The sequence below is a fragment of the Parus major genome, chromosome 1, assembly GCF_001522545.3.
Source record: "Parus major isolate Abel chromosome 1, Parus_major1.1, whole genome shotgun sequence".
NCBI lineage: Eukaryota > Metazoa > Chordata > Aves > Passeriformes > Paridae > Parus > Parus major.
In genome coordinates this window covers 55,159,536-55,175,878 of record NC_031768.1, presented here as the reverse complement: position 1 = coordinate 55,175,878, position 16,343 = coordinate 55,159,536, and the positions used below count along the sequence as shown (strand labels likewise).

At 34.9% G+C, this 16,343-nt stretch overlaps 1 protein-coding gene across 6 annotated transcripts in view; it reads left to right on the top strand.

Moving 5' to 3' along the window:
- Window positions 1–16,343, top strand: part of TDRD3 (tudor domain containing 3) — a 91,916-nt gene that overhangs the window by 38,130 nt on the left and 37,443 nt on the right. For 5 of the 6 annotated variants that reach the window (XM_015622823.2, XM_033514419.1, XM_015622811.3 and 2 more), the window contains exons 2-7: window positions 757–841; window positions 4,550–4,615; window positions 7,878–8,038; window positions 10,148–10,289; window positions 15,481–15,552; window positions 16,021–16,170. In XM_015622823.2, the coding sequence (XP_015478309.1) occupies window positions 757–841; window positions 4,550–4,615; window positions 7,878–8,038; window positions 10,148–10,289; window positions 15,481–15,552; window positions 16,021–16,170 (676 nt within the window). Of the gene's footprint in view, window positions 1–756; window positions 842–4,549; window positions 4,616–7,877; window positions 8,039–10,147; window positions 10,290–15,480; window positions 15,553–16,020; window positions 16,171–16,343 lie in introns of those variants that run through there. The other variant, XM_015622829.3, reaches the window with a different exon arrangement.

Below are 16,343 nucleotides of genomic sequence, written 5' to 3'. Positions count from 1 at the left end.
TTATGCTAACAAATTTATTGTATACAAACAGAATTTCTGCAGCAAGATACTGATCTTGCACTATGACCATCAGTGTCAAATACTTTTTCCAAATGTGGTTGTGGAGAAGAATTTTTATTTTTATTTAACACTTCACCAGATCTGACTATTCCTACACTGTAATGCACTTTCATTTTTTTGAAATGTTTCTTTGTAGAACCAGTTTCTTTGTAGCCCAGGCAACCAAAATACATTTTATAGGATGGGAGTGTTGTGTGCCCCAGCCCTTGAGGGAGTAACTGTACAGACTTGCTCTTTACAAATAGATGCAGTTGTGCTTTGAGCAGGGTGGGAGTTGGTTGTTTTGGTTTGATTTGGTCTTTTCCTTTCAAATGCATGAGTGAAAATATGCTTCTTCCATCAAGTAAAGGTCAAGGGTTGATTTTGAAATCAGGTTCCTGTAATTTGGGGGGTGGGCATGAGGAGCACAGTGTTACCCTGTTTGTGATGGCTCTGATTACTTTGTAAGTGCAACTGTTTCCTTGTTTGCATTTTTAAAAATTTTCTTCTGTTTATAAATTATGAAAGAAGAAATATTTTTCTTAACCTCATCTCAGTGTAAGGAAACTGATTACATTAAATAATTTTTCAAGTATTTTTGCATCTATACTTCACTGCTACAAAAGATAGGAACTAAAGACAATCTCATTTCTTCAAATGTTTGTCACATTGATACATTATGTGATATTCTAATTTTATTTTTTTTTTCTTTAACAGGTATCTTTCAGATGAAGGGATTGAAGCTTGCTTAACTTCATCTGAAAAAGTTAATACGAATGATATTATCCTAGTTGCCCTTAATGTAAGTTATGGTAGTGAAAATGTTTTTTCAGAGAAATCATGCTAAAAATGATAGATCTAATGGCTCAAGTATCTGCGTGTGTAATTCAGTGTACTATTGTCTGTGTGTTTTATGTAAAGGACAGAGTATTTACCTCTATTCTTGCCTGTATGAATTGTGAGTTTCATTTGGAAAAAACATCTATTCCAAACTACAAAACCTGTAGGAGAAAAAATGAACCGAGTTAGAAGTAGGAAAATATATTTTTGTTTATGAAATGTAAAACTAAAGTCAAACTACAAGCAGTAATACAATCAGAAGTGCATGTTTAATGACATGAGTGAAGTTTTAGTACAAGTTTGTAGGGATGAATAAAACACCCTTACTTTAACTTCTGGTTGTGATACGCCTTAAAGCATACTCGGACTACATATCCATTGTTGTCTATGTATTTATGTATATTTTTCTTTACTCTAGAAATCTGGATTAGTAGTCATAATTTTGACAAAAAATTAGCAAGGAATATACAAGATAGAGCAACATCTTTGAAGCAATGAACCATAATATTTTTAAGGATATGAGAAAAGTGTGCATGTGAATCCCTGTATTTTAGAATTCTAGTATATACATTGTTGGTAAACATTAATAAGTCTGCTGCCTTTCTTAATTCATGTATTAGTTATTTTATTTTAACATATTTTATCAAATTCATACTTAGATGTTTTAAATGGTTTAATATAAACTTTGTAATAACTATATGTAGTTTCAAAGAGAAAAACAATGTAGTCAAGTGCTTAAGAGAAAAGTATTCTTCCATGATGAAATTAGAAATAATAAAATAATGAAATTATATGAGAATTGTTGGGGATTATTTTGTCCACCCTCAAGATTCAACCACTAGAGGTTTTTGATGATACTCTGGAAGAGTGTCCCCTCTGCTCCTTTCACTTATTCTTTAAAGCATGTGTTCAATCACTCATGTATGCAGGTGTCAGTTCATGTAAGGAATATGAAAAAAAAATAAATTGTAACGCAAAGATGCAAAAAATGTAAAACAAAACATGCAGAAGTCAGGCATTTGATTTCTGGACCAGAGAAGCATGTCCATATATTTGAGAATGCATTGCTGCTTTGTACAAAGCCCAAATAAAATACTTGTGAGTTGCTGGGTATTACCCTGAATGTAGTCATGTGCTGGAAGAAGTACTGACATGATCATTTGTGCCTGTGTTGTTATTTCAGGTTTGTTTGATAGATAATAAAAATAAACCAGAAATATTGCACAAGTACTCCAAAGCCAGAATTAATGGCTTATCACTTTTTATTATTAAGTCAGTTGTTTTTGTGCCCAGAAGATTAACTTGTCTGTTGAGTAAGTAGAGAGTTGCTGCGGCAAGATAACAGTGAATTTATATTCCACTTCTTAAAAATTCTTTCTTGACTGCTAGAGTCACGTTTCAGGCAGAAGAAATCAAGGAATCAGCTGACCCTTGTTACCTTTTTTGTGTGTGCGTGTGTGTGAATTGCTTAAATAAGTATAAAGTACACATAAGTATATCTTCAGTCCTTCATGAAAAAATAAGTGTTTTTATTTTGTCTGAGAACTTAAAAATAATTTGAAAAAGTTATGTCCCATTCCTGCTGCTCTGATTGCAAAACTGGAGACTTCAGCAAGGGCAAGTCCTGCCTGAGCAATGCAGTGACCTTCTGTGATGGGGTGGCTGCATTGGTGGATGAGTGAAGGGCTACAGATGTCATTTATCTGGTCTTCTGTACAGCATTTGACACAGTCCCTGAGAATATCCTTCTTTCTGAACTGGAGAAAGATGGATATAATGAATGGACTGTTAGAGGCATGAGAAAGTAGTTGGACAGTCCCATCCAGAGGGTAATGGTCAATGGCTGAGTCCCAATGGACATCAGTAGGGAGTGGTGTCCCTGAAGGATATGTATTGGGACCAGTGTCACTAAATAGCTTCATTAATGACACAGATGAAGGGACCAAGTGCACCCTCAGCAAATTTTCAGATAACAGCAAGCTGAGCAGAGATGTTGACACCTGAAGGACAGGATGCCATCCAAAGGGACCTGGACAAGTTCAAGATGTGGGTGCATGGGAATCTTGTGAGGTTTAACAAGACCAAGTGCGATGTGCTGCACCTCGGTTGGGGATATCAGCACAGGCTAGTGAATGAACAAATGGAGAGCAGCTGTGCTGAGAAGGACTTTGTGGTGCTGCTGGATGAGGGACTGGACATAACTCAGCCATGGGAACTCAGCCCAGAAAGCCAAACCTGTCCTGGACTGCATCGAGAGCACTGTGGGCAGCAGGGTCAGGGAAGGGATTCTGTTCCTCTGCTCTGGTGAGACCCAACCTGGAACACTGCATCCAGCTCTGGGAACCTCAGTGCCGGAAGGACATGGACCTGTTGAAGCAAGTCCAGAGGAGGGCCACCAAGATGATCAGAGAGACAGAGCAGCTCTCCTGTGAGGAAAGGCTGGGACAATTGGGATGGTTAAGCCTGGAAAAGAGAAGGTTTAGGGGTGAACTAATTGTGGCTTTTCAGTGCCTGAAGGAAGCTTATAAAAAAGTTGGAGAGAAAAACTTTTTACAAGGATCTGTTGTGAAAGGACAAGGGGGAATGGGTTCAATCTGAGAGTAGGTTTAAGATAGGTATTAGGAGGAAATTCTTTACTGTGTGGGTGGTGAGGCACTGGAACAGATTGCTCAGAGAAGTCTCCGAGAGTGGATGCCCCATCCTTGGAAGTGTTTAAGGCTGAGTTGGATTGGCTCTGAGCAATATGTCTTGGTGGAATGTGTATGCTGCCCATAGGAGAGGAGTTGGAACTAGATGTTCTTTAAGGTCCCTTTCAACCAAAAACATTCTATGATGATTCTGTGATATGGGTATGGAACACACAGGAACAGTTTATAGGAGCCTGTGTGCTATTCAGAGACACACAACCAACAGATGAGTTTCCTCTGATATGCTCAGATTGAAAAACTAAATGTGCTTCTGTATCATTACCTGGCTATCTTGTGCAATAAAGGGGAGATTGGGCATTTATTCCCTCTATAGATACTCAGTTAATATACTAAAAGTACATTCTTATGATTGTTCTTTTATTTGTAATCTATCAGGGTTTCTCACTCAAAACCAGAATAAAACAATTGTTTACAATATTTCAGATACTAAAATACAGTCCTGCTCAATTCTAGATCAGGGTGCCAGAACAGTAGGCCCTTGACATATATTAATGGCAAAATATTGGTTAAGTTCTTGTAGTAATGACATTTAACACAATTTTCATTTGAAAGAGTTGTTTATGATCATAATAAGTAAGGATTTGTGCATGTAAAAAGACAAAAACTAAAAATACTTTTCTCTAAGTGCCAGATGGAGAGCAAAGAAAGGTGTTTCACCTCTATTAAACCTCACTGTTATGTTTAACCATTAAACACTGCATAGTCATTTGGTTTTTATCTATTTTAAAGCATTTTAATCAATGTTGAAAATGCACTTAAAACAAGAATATAATTTAAAAAGCAAAAGGAATTCTTTTGTAAACTCTTGACTTGAATTTTTTATCACACACAGGAGTGGATTTCTTTTATAAATAGTTGTCATTATGGAGAAAAAGCTACTCTTTTTTCCTATTTTATGTTCTGGGGTTTTTTTAAGTGCATATTTTAAGTTAATATTTTCTTGTCTTCTGTAATAATTTCAGACAGATTTAAGAACGATTGGCAAGAAATTCCTCCCCAGTGACATCAATGGCGGAAAGGTGGAAAAGGTAGACAATATTTTTACTTCACTTTTCTGTATTCTGTGATTTCTGTGTGATGGCAGCCTTCTATGGCACATTAGTCTGGTTTTGTCATTACTTCATATACAAAAATCCCCAACATTTGAATATATTACAGTGTAAATATATAAACATAAGCTTCATAAAAGAGGGCTTTTTGGTTTTTATTTCACAACTTTGAAATGCTTAAATAAAAATCTGAACAATCCTGGCATCTTCATTTTTTTCTGAAAAGTCATTTAACTTATTTGGGCTTGACATTTTATCAGAGCTCCATTTTTTTCCCACCTCATTATCTTGAGAGAGCAACAGAGCAGGCCAGAAATAAATGGAAGTAGCCCTTTGATTCTGATACACAGTGTACATATTAATGCTGTGTTACTTACCTACTGACATCCATGGCTATAGCTGTGCACTTTATGTAATTTTCCTATGGCTGTGTATCCTACAGGTTATATGGAAAAAATATGTTAGATGATGTGACACTTTATGTGCTGGAGAAGAGTATTATTATACTAACTTGGTGTGCTAGATTTTAATGTGTGTTGTGTGTTTAGGTAAAAATGAAGTTTGTCCCCTTCTATATACCCTTCCTGGTTTTTTCCTTATATGCAATTCAGAGAGTGGATAAATTAAATAATTTTATTTTAAACCTAGCAGTGGTTTTCACTTCCATTCTTTATCCCTTATTTCAAATATTGACAATCTATCACTGATGTGAAAGTTCTGGGGGAAACATATTTCTTTACTGTTCAAATTCAGATAGTGCTAAGTTAAGGTGGGTTTGTTTTAAGAAGGTGAGATTGATTGATGAGAGAGGCTGTTAAGAACTGTTTGGATTTGTTTATTCTGTTGTCTAAATGGAGTTGTCGCTGCTGCAAGCACAGACTTCTACAAGAAAAAAAGCACAAACATTACTGCCATTTATGCAAAGTACACTTCCTAGGGAGTCCATTTCAGGATCATAGATTTTAGCTAGGCAGCAGTCTATGCATGCAGCATATTACCCCATAAACTAACTTTATGGGAAGAGTTTTATTAACTTTATCTATATTCATAGATCTTCAGAAAATTATTCTAAAACACCCAAACCTGACACTTGCAAATAATTTCCTGGAGGATAATCCTTCAGGATTTGGAAAGAATTGCACAGAAAAAAAATCTGCTTGAGAAGGACTCCTATTTATAATTTTTAGCTCAAGGTATTAGATACTATGCTGAATCCTTGCTTTCTTAACTGTAATTTCCTTTTTTTTTTGAGTAGCATAAGGCAGATCTGATTCCTTAATTAGTGCTGCTGTTTAGCTTTTAATGTCTGCAAATACATTATGTTATAGAGCTATGTGTTTACAAAAAAAAAGAATATTTGCTTTATGGGAGAGGAACAATTTACTAGTCTTAATCTCTCAGTAGAAAGTAGTAATAGGTTGTTCAAAAATGTTTCAGTGAAAAATAGAAAATATCTGCTACTATTGTTCCTCTCAGCCAAGACTAATATCGGTATTATTTATGTGTATCTTAAGAACCTATGATGTATTTCCACCTTGCATAGAAAATAACTTTATTTATTTAAAAAATAACTTTTTATTCAACTATTTGCCAGTTATAATAGGCAAATAGTTGCATAAAAGCTGTGAGAGTCCTAGTATGAAACATGGGTATTTGACCATTATAGATGGTTATCAATTTCAGTCAATACAAAGAGCTGTCTCATTTAATATCCATGTTTTGTAGGGGTTTAAAAAAAAAAAAATCAATATTACCAGCATTAACCACAAGATGGCCACATTTGCATAGTATTTGAGAGAACTGAATCCTCCCATTTCTATCTAGAGGACTATATACCATAAAGATACTTTAAGTATTTTTGAAGGAATTAAAGCGCAAAAACAACTATAAAATTAAAATGTATAATTTTAAAGCTGTTACATTTAAGGTGTTACTGGTTTTCTTTTGAGAACTCCTGTCATTACAATGGAAACATTAATTGCAGAAGTAGCATTCAGAAAGGATTTAAGTTGTGATCTGAGAGTTCCTTTCTGAGTACTGGCAAATTGATGGTAAGCAGTTGAAAACATAAGGTGCCAGCAATTTAATTCCTGTTAAAGGTTAATCATATGCTTCCCAATTTCTATTTCATTGGTTTTTTGATTGTGGATTTTTGTTTCTTACAGCCTATTTTTTTTTTTTTGTCAAAATGATGATCAGATTTGTTGTTCCAGTTAAAATTGAACTGCATTTAAAAAAGCTTCTGTCAGTGAGAGTGATTGCCACATCAGATCTTTTACTGCCATCACAGCAAAGCTACTGTGCTCCTGTTCTCTTATTTATTAATTTCTCTTCTTTTTATATATACTCACCTACTGGTTATCTGCTCTCATTTTGTATTCTTCAGGCTACCTGTTCTTCAAGGTTAGAAGCTGGTGAACTGTGCACTTTTTCCTCTTTTTGCTGTCATTTAGGAGCTAGAGATCAGTTGAACAGCCACAGACAACTTTTTTTCAGAGAAATTAAAATGACTTAGCCATAGCTGAAATGTAATAAATTATATATAATAAATGTGATAAATTATTCAGATGGTTGATAGGGGCTTGGATTTTTCAGGTGGGTTTGTTTTGCTTTATTTTGGGGTGGGTTTTTTTTGGTGCTTCTTTTTGTGTGTTTTTTTGTTTGTTTTTTGGGTTTTTTTCAGTTATTTTATTTTTTCTAACACAGATTGTGGTGTGGTTTGTAGGGTACCAATTTTAACATAATCAATATAGGCAAGTGATGTCCCTTCAGTTTGTTATATTTTGATTGTACCATTGTTCAAAGAAGCTATGTTGATAGTTGATGTTTACAAAGCAGTTACACTTGAAATTTCCTCTTGATCCAGGTAGTCTTATCAGCTGTGTTTTCTGTTCTTTAGAAGACTTTGTCAGTGATACCCTGCAGTGAAATCTTATCTGGACTCCATGCTATGTTCGAAGTGACAGTATCTGTATTTTTGTTTGTTTGCCTCCTCAACTGTTCTCATTCACTTTTATTTTATAATTGGTATCTCAGAGATGTGTGAAGCATCACAGCTGTTTCTCTGAAAAAGCCATTTTTATCATGCTTTAGAACATAGACTACATGAGTGATAGAAATTCAACATGACTGCCTGATCAAATTACACTTTGCCTGGGGGCATCTGTTGGTGTGTCTAGATATTGCAGTGTGTTTGCTTAACAGTGCTAACAATTTTGTCTTTTCTGTTTGACTTATCTAGCTGGAAGGGCCATGTGTCCTGCAAATACAGAAAATTCGCAATGTTGCTGCACCAAAGGATAATGAAGAATCTCAGGCTGCTCCCAGAATGTTACGTTTACAGATGACTGATGGACACACAAGCTGCACAGCTATAGAATACAGTAGCATGTCAAAAATAAGGTGAACAACTTTATTTTCCATGTTTTCCTTTGATACTTAAATGTCCTTGAAATAATGGAAGTGTCCTTAGTAATTCATGAAAAAAAATTGCTTGACAAAAGAGGCTTTCATCTTGGATTTGTATATAAAGGAGAAATTTAAATTCAGCATGCAAAGGTATACATGAATGTGATTTACAGTTCTGTTTATGCTGAACTACATAATGGAAGAAAGTGGATTTTTGGAGCCATCTACTGAGTTGTAGTTTCACAACGCACAGCATTTTGGGGGTGAATGTAAACTTGGGCAAAATTCCCAATTTTTAGTAGTAGCAGATCTTTTGCCTTGCCTTTGTAGCAGGAATGCCACAGGCTTGACACTCCTAAGCCAGTGCAACTAATGCTACTTAACCATGAGCTGGCCTTTAACTTGGATATTTCTTCAGTTGAAGGGTAAGAGAGCTGATTACTGCTGAACATGGAGATGTTTTGTGTGTTTGATTATGGAGGTGCTAAAAACAATCTCTGGTGTTTAGTGTGCAGAGTCATGGTGTGATCTGCACTCTACTAGTTCAGATAACTTTGGTTTAAAAAAAAACCCCTTCTTCTTTCTCAGCTAGCTGCAACTGTTAGATATAGATAGATACTTAATTTTTGAATGTCGTCTTACTGTTAAATTGTTCCTTCTGAGCAGGAGCCAGCTTGTAGTTTAGAGGGATGCTGTCAGAACATTTAATGATATTTTAATTTTAGCTTGAGCCAGCAGAACTTGGAATATCATATTCCAATGCATTCACATTGCATAAAGAGAGCAATAAAGGAAGGCAAACAGACTCCTGTGTTAGTAGATTCTAGATCACAAAATGTTTAATGATGAACACCCAGTACAAGACATAATTTGAAAGCTTTTTGATGAAATCTCAAAAATGTTAGAGAACTCACCACTTTAGTAATGTTGTGAGCTATTCTTTTTACGTAACATTTAAAGATTTAGTTTGTCTAATATATAATTGTTTCAGGTTTGATGTTGGACTATTAAACTGCAATAATTTGCTGTTTCTGTACATAGTGTTATTTTACATAAATAAAAATCACAATTTTCTTTTAAATTATAGGTTTTTCATTACTATGGTTTCCATTTACCCCTCTCCTCTTGCCTAATTTTTTCTGTATTTATTTCATGTCTATTTTTTGATCTCATTTTCTTTGCCTTTATAATCCAAATATCCATTAACATTGCTAAGGTTAAATGCCACTGTATGGTGGTACTGTAATTGGATGACTCTGCTATGAATGTTCCTCACCATGTGGTACTGTTGCATGTGATTGCAACAGTAGCTTTAGTATATTTTAAAGAGATTGTCTCTCAGTTGAAAGGTTTTAACTGGCTGTGTCCTGCTTCTCACAAAAAGAAGCAGTTTCCAAATTGCACTGCTTGTCATATCTTTCAATTACGTATTGGAAATAATGTGATTCTTTTATGCTTCTGCTGTTGCTTTTCCTAGGGTAGATTCATGTGAGAAGAAGATAAGCTGGCTCCTTGTGAGAGCTGATGACAGAAAATATTTATATGTTTTTAAATTACAAAGTAGTAAGAGAAGAAGCACTAAGAGTTGCATGTTTTTTTAATATTTATTTATGCAGTCCTGCCTCTTAGCAATGTTCCTTTCTAACCACTCTATGTGTCTACTAAGTTTAATGTCAAAAACAAAAGAGATGATTAACTATTTGGAAATCCACTCTTAACTGTAAATATGAGGAAGCTGCCTCAAAATCAGTTGTCTAAGAGTATCATCTGATGGTCAAACCAAATAATTTCTTTAGTTTGGTATTATGAAATTGGGTATTAACCAAACAGACAATTTGCCAACACTCATCTGTGTTAGAATCAAATTTGAAGTATGGCATTTTTATATAATGGGTGGGAAGTGCTCCAATAAAGCTATTGAAAAGTACTGTGCTTTTTGATGCTATTTTTTTATTATGGAATATGATAATTATAATAATTATGGAATAATTATATTGTATAAAAATATAATGGAATTATCATAAGAGTGGTTTTTTATATGTTTCTTTGTGGCAGAATATCAATAAATGTATTTGAATTTTTTGACTTTGTTTCTACCTCTAGCCTGAACACTCCACCTGGAACAAAAATTAAGCTTTCAGGAACTGTTGAAGTGAGAAATGGATTCTTGCTGTTGGATGACAGTAACACAGCAGTTCTTGGAGGTGAAGTGGAGCATCTTATAGAAAAGTGGGAATTACAAAGGGTGAGGTAACACCACTGGCAATGCTTGTCTTACAAGTTGCATATTACATTTAAAAATGTCAAGCTTATTCTGTTGACTGTGAACTTTGGTATGATAAGCTTTTGGAACTGTACTGTCCAAATAGTTTTAGGGCTGCAGCCAAATGTATGGCAGTAAGTGATCTTTTCATGGGAACTGATTCATTTCTGCAGGGATTGAAAACATTAATCAAACATAGTAAATTTATTTTGGTAGTCATGGGTGGTTGCTTTCTTAAACAGCGTCTTTGGTACCAAAATACTATGGAGTTCTGCCTTTTACTGTTACTGTCTGCAGACTGTGTCTTTTTGAGGCAAAAATAATTGAATAAATGTACAGAAAACATTGAAGTTGGTAACCTTTGGTATGAGCCCTGTATTCCACATTTCATCAGTAGTTTAGATAAATTGTGGTTACAAAGTCAAACTGGAAATATAAAATTCTTCCAGCAAGGCATAAATACATATAAGCTCCTTTACTTTGGTTCCTGTCCCATTAAAACAAAAGGGGCTGCAGGAATATTTTTCCATACATTTTCTCACAAACAGGTGGAATATCCTAAGGCAGGAGTTGTGACCCTACTGCCAATATTCTCAAATACTTTCCAGATTAACTATTGCTACTACAACCACAAACATCTCTGTATATTTGCATCCACATCTCTGAAACAGAGTAGCTGCTTCTGAACATGATGGTTGGTTCTGTATGAAGTACTCATTTTATTGCTGCTCCAGCTAAGTTGGGCACAGTAATTTTTATAAGAACTGCACTTCTTTGGTGTTTGGTTGCACTTAGTAGATTTTGGCAAACTGGACCAAGATTAATTTGAATTTTAGAGGTACGCATTCTAGTACATTCTGTTTGGCATCCTTCAGCTTTTACAGCTGAAAATAAAGGCTTTTTTTAGGACACAAAAACATCCCTGGTTTTTAAATGAAGCTTTTAAATAAAAAAGGTTCTGGGGCCAACAGCAGAAACATCCCATTTTATGATTTTTATTCTTACTTAGTATTAAGTCTTGTGTGTTCTCTCTTCAGTTAAAAAACTCTGAGTTTTAAGGTAGATGGGGCAGAAGAGAGAACATAGAGCTAACACATTCTTAAGAATGTTGTGCAACTCACAAGACAAGAATAGAACTAGTTCGCTTTCTTGGTGATGTTTTGGACAGTTTGTTTTCATATTTCTTCTACCTGGACTTCAACAGATAAGTTTTGCTTTATAAATAATAATTGGTTTTTAAAATCACTATCAAGAAATAACTTGCAACAGGCTCTATTTACATAAATAAAGAAAGCAAAGCATTTAATAACCAAAGGCATGCTGCTGACTGCAACTTTCAGCACTTGTTAGCCAGTTCTCTTGGCTGTATGCAATACATTTAACACAGTGGTAGCTGTCACTGATTTGCTCTGGTATGGTACAGAAAGTTAACTCTTGCCTGCTTCTGTACCCTCAGTGCACTGGTTCTCAAACTTTTGGAGTTTGCCAGAGTATTGTTTTCTTTTTCTTGTTGACCAGCTAACAGCACATGAATGTGACCATGTCAAAAAAACAGTGTGTGACATGGAATCATTTTGGACAGATGAACCATGGCCACTGGAAATTGTAGTTCCAGTTCTATATCCACACTGACAGGTAGACAAATAGGGCTCTAGAAGCCAGATGCTACATGGTAGCAGTTTCCCTAAGAACTTGATGGTTCTATTCTGCTCAGAAAGGTTTTGTAGAAGAGTACAGCTGACAAATAAGCATAATTGCTAAAATATCTGAGAGGTGATAAGGACATTGCCACTCCTTGTCTAATCTTGCCACGAAGGTGTAAATAAAATTCTGAATTGTATTTGCATAAAAAGACATAAAACTTTTATTTGTGTAACTATTTCAAATTAATTGTTCTGAAGCTAGTTTTTTTATTCTTAAAGGCAGTTTTATATTTTCACTCCCCTAGAAAGTCTGAGATGTGTTAGTTTGTAGATCATCCTGTGTAGATGATGAAATAAGGGGGCGTTGTACTTAATATAGTGTTATTAAGCCAAATGATATTATGAAACTTTAGAATAAAAGTTGTTTTTCCTTTCTTAAAGTATTGCCCTTGCACCTGCTTGTCAGCTTCTACTTGTTCAGTTGTATTACTGTTTGTTCCATTCAGAACAGTTTTTGAAATTGCTCTCAGGAAGAATCAAATTTTAGTAATAAAAGACTCATACTACAATGTGGCATATGTGGAATGAATTATCACAGCATTGAACATCATTAAACAAATATCACAGCAGTGTGACCAGCATAATCACACTGCATGAAGAGTAAATATGCTCTTCCTTGTAGCATTCGATTTTATCATAAGGTAAATGCTTATTTAAGAAGGTCTTATTAAGTGTCCCTATTTAAGCAAATAAATAAGGAAGGAGTAAATGAGACTGTTGTTGTGAGATTTTTTTTTTTTTTTTTTTTTGCCTATTTGGAAATATAAGGTAAAATGTCTTGGACATCTTTAGGAAAAAAATGCAATTACAAATAATTATTGCTTTGTGGTGTGTTTTGATGGTGGCTGATGTTCCAAACATGAAGGATCAGTATCTGTAAGATATTGCTGGTACCCCTCTTATGAGGGAAGAGTACTTTGTATTGCTATTAAACAAAACGCCAGACAATATGTAAAAGAAGTCTGAAGCAAATCTACTGAGACGATTGGTGAGACTGTTTGGTAGGTTCTTAAATTTTTAACACTAAGAATTACAGATCATCTAAAAGTAAAACTCTTAGTATACTAAGTATACTTAGTATACTTAGTATATATACTAAGACTTTTCTCTTCCGGTGAAAGTGAGGCTAAATGTTGAGATTACCTCATGGGAAAAGGGAGTAGTTTTATGTATACTTCAAAATACATGTATAAAGAAGGGCAAGGGTGCAACAGTACATAATGCCTTGCAATCTCATATTGTAAACCATAGTTTTTTAAAAGATGCTCTAGGAAATACGGTTTTAGTGTCATGATGCAAATAGAGCAAAAAGGGTAAAAGAAGTACACTAAATGTATTTAAAGCAAAGTTTATTGTAAATTATAGTTACTGCTGGGTTATGAGGAAATTTACTTGTGAGTTAAAAAACGATTCTGTGTGTTGGCAGTTTGCTTTTCATTCAGTGCAATGTGAAACTTGGTTTCTAAAGCAGCTGGTCTCACTTCTCAGTAGAGAGTGTTCCTTGAGAAGAAGGTTTCAGGGCTCTTATTTACCATTAGATCATTAGAATTCTTTCATTATGGTAACAGTTTTATGCAGTAATTTGTTATGATTCAAAATTTATGTAGGTAAATGTTGGTAATTGGGCAGTCAGTTTTTAAGGGCTTTTTTGCCATTTGCCCAATTGCACATTTGAGCAGTAGATTGGAACAATTTTTTTCTTCTATGTGGTTTCGTGGTTCTGATTTGGGAAAGAAAGAAAAAAGTGTAAATTCAGCATGCTCTTCCTGATTATAGGACAAGAGGAATTAATCTGATGCTTGAGTTCTTGTGTAGCGTATAATTTTTTTTCTTTAAATTATAATTTAATTCAGCATGGGAGTTCATTCCGAAAATGCCTGCATTTCTCTAGGTACAAAAAACAAGCAAACAAATAGAAATGTCAGAATAAGTGTAGAGTTTATTGCACCTGGAGTGCCTGCTCTGGGAAAGTGAAGTGGCCTGGCCATGAAATCACTGTTGTACTGTGCTGCTCCAGTTAATAGGTACAGGGGGGTGTGAGCATGCTGCAGTGATCAGTCCTTGGTTAGCTCATATTTCTAAGTGAACTGATTGAAACAAAAGCAGAAAAATTTCAGGATTTCTGCACTTCTAAGTGCTTTTTTGAATAATTTATTGAATACTTTATCAGTGTTTTTTGCTTCAAGGCATGAGAAAAAGGATTATTCTTCTTTTTTCCCACCTTGAAAGGAATTAATAACTATAAATGATATAGAAAACAGTCTTTGGCTCCTGAATAAAAGTAGTTAACTTGAAAGGAGTGGACCAAAAGTTGTAATTTGGGTATGTATTGACTAAATTAATCTATTACTTAGTTTAAGAAATTCTCTAACGACACAGTGGCTTAAAGCTTATTCATGTTTATACTCCATTTCTAACATGATGGATTTAAATAAATTCTACATCAGGGTAATAGATAGATAAATGTAATATATAGTCTTAAGTAATTAAGGCAGTATCTGGCAACAGTGTGTATGTAGTCATGTATGAATGTCCAGTGGGTGAAAAGGACGGTAAGAAATGAAGATGATAAAAAGATACATTATAGGAAATGCAATTTTGATGCATTTTTGCTGCATTAAGGATCTGTTCTTTTTTTTTCCTAGTAGCACAGCATTTTGTTTCCAGCAGTGGCAAAGGGAGATTATTTTTAGGGAGAAATCGCAGTCTGACCACTTATACAGCCTTGACATACAGAATTACTATATATCAGAGGATACAATTCTGATTCATCCTTTCTGTGTTTGCTTTTGCATGGGATCATGAATTTCACAGAATGGTTGAGGATGGAGGTCATCTGACTCAATCAAGGCCACCTAGAGCCAATTGTCCAGGACAGTGCCCTGGCAGCTTTTGCGTATTGCTAAGGATGGGGACTCTCCAGTCTCCCTGTCTCAGTCACTCTCACAGTCAAAAATGTCTTATGAGATGGAGGGAATCTCCTGTATTTCAGTTTCTGTCCACTGGCTTTGTCATTTTATTGGGCACCATTGAAAAGAGCCTGTCTCCTTCATACAGATCAATAAGGTCCCCTGAACCTTCCCTTCTCTAGGCTGAACCCTTTTTAAAGGTGCTGTGTGCCTTTACAATCTCTACTGGCAGCAAGTTCATTGGACATTATATGAAGAAACATCTGCTGCCTATTTGTGTGCTTTGTTCTATTAGTGTAGATTTTGGTATAAAATTGAGTTTTCTACATTTATTCTATGTATTTGCCATAGTGATTATGCAAAATTCCATACTTTCCTTTGTTTCTCTGCCTCTCCTCCAGCCCTCTTCGTACCTTAGGTGACCCAAGATTTAAAAATACAAATTTCTTTTCTGCTTAAAATATTAATCTTGCAAATTTCATATACTTCCTGAAATAGAGACATTTATCATATAATCTGGTTTCTGTTTGCAATTTATTAATTATCAATTTTCTTTTACAGAGTTTGGCAAAACACAATAGGAGTAACATTGGAACAGAAGGTGGCCCTCCTCCTTTTGTACCTTTTGGGCAGGTATAGTGTACTTTATCACTTCATAAAAGTACCTGTATTATGATATCTAGGTATCTTGTTCCAGTTAAGTAAAGGCTATCAAAACACCTTAGATCTTGATAACTTGTATATAAAAAATGCCTGTTAAAAAAACCCCCAAAACTGTGTTAATCCTGTCTCTTTCTTGTGACAGTTTCCAGTAACATTTTTCTTCTCGATTTCAAACTTAGCTTTTTTTAGTGTTTGGAGCCTTTGATTTTGTTAGTCAGATCATGTAGGCATTAATTCAGTCCCTTCTTAAATGCCAGGGAATTTGGCAAGGATCAGCAAATTTCCAAGAATCATCATGATTAAATCACGATGTCTTAGCTACATTATCATATTTTTTATCTATGAGTCTGCTGCTCTAATGGAATAAAACTTGTGTGGGCCTTTTTTCAAAGGAGAGCAGGCAGAAGAGTTAATTAAAAATTTCTTTTGCATTTTCAGAAATGTGCATCTTATGTGCAAGTGGATAGCAGAGACCTTGATCGCAGAAAGACTCTGCAAATGACAAATACTGTAAAAACTGTTGCGGACAATGATGAATTTGAAAAGCAGAGAACAGCTGCTATTGCAGAAGTAGCAAAGAGCAAAGAGGTTAGAATGCATGTGTTGCAGCATTTTACTTACTGTGATTGATTTTTTCTTGTTAAGTATTTCTTGCCTAAATGACAAATGCTTTCTGATATTTGCCTGTTTATAATTCTGTTCCTGTATCTTTAAAAAGATTAATCAGAGTCCTTTTGAATTGATGGCTATGTTCTTATTTT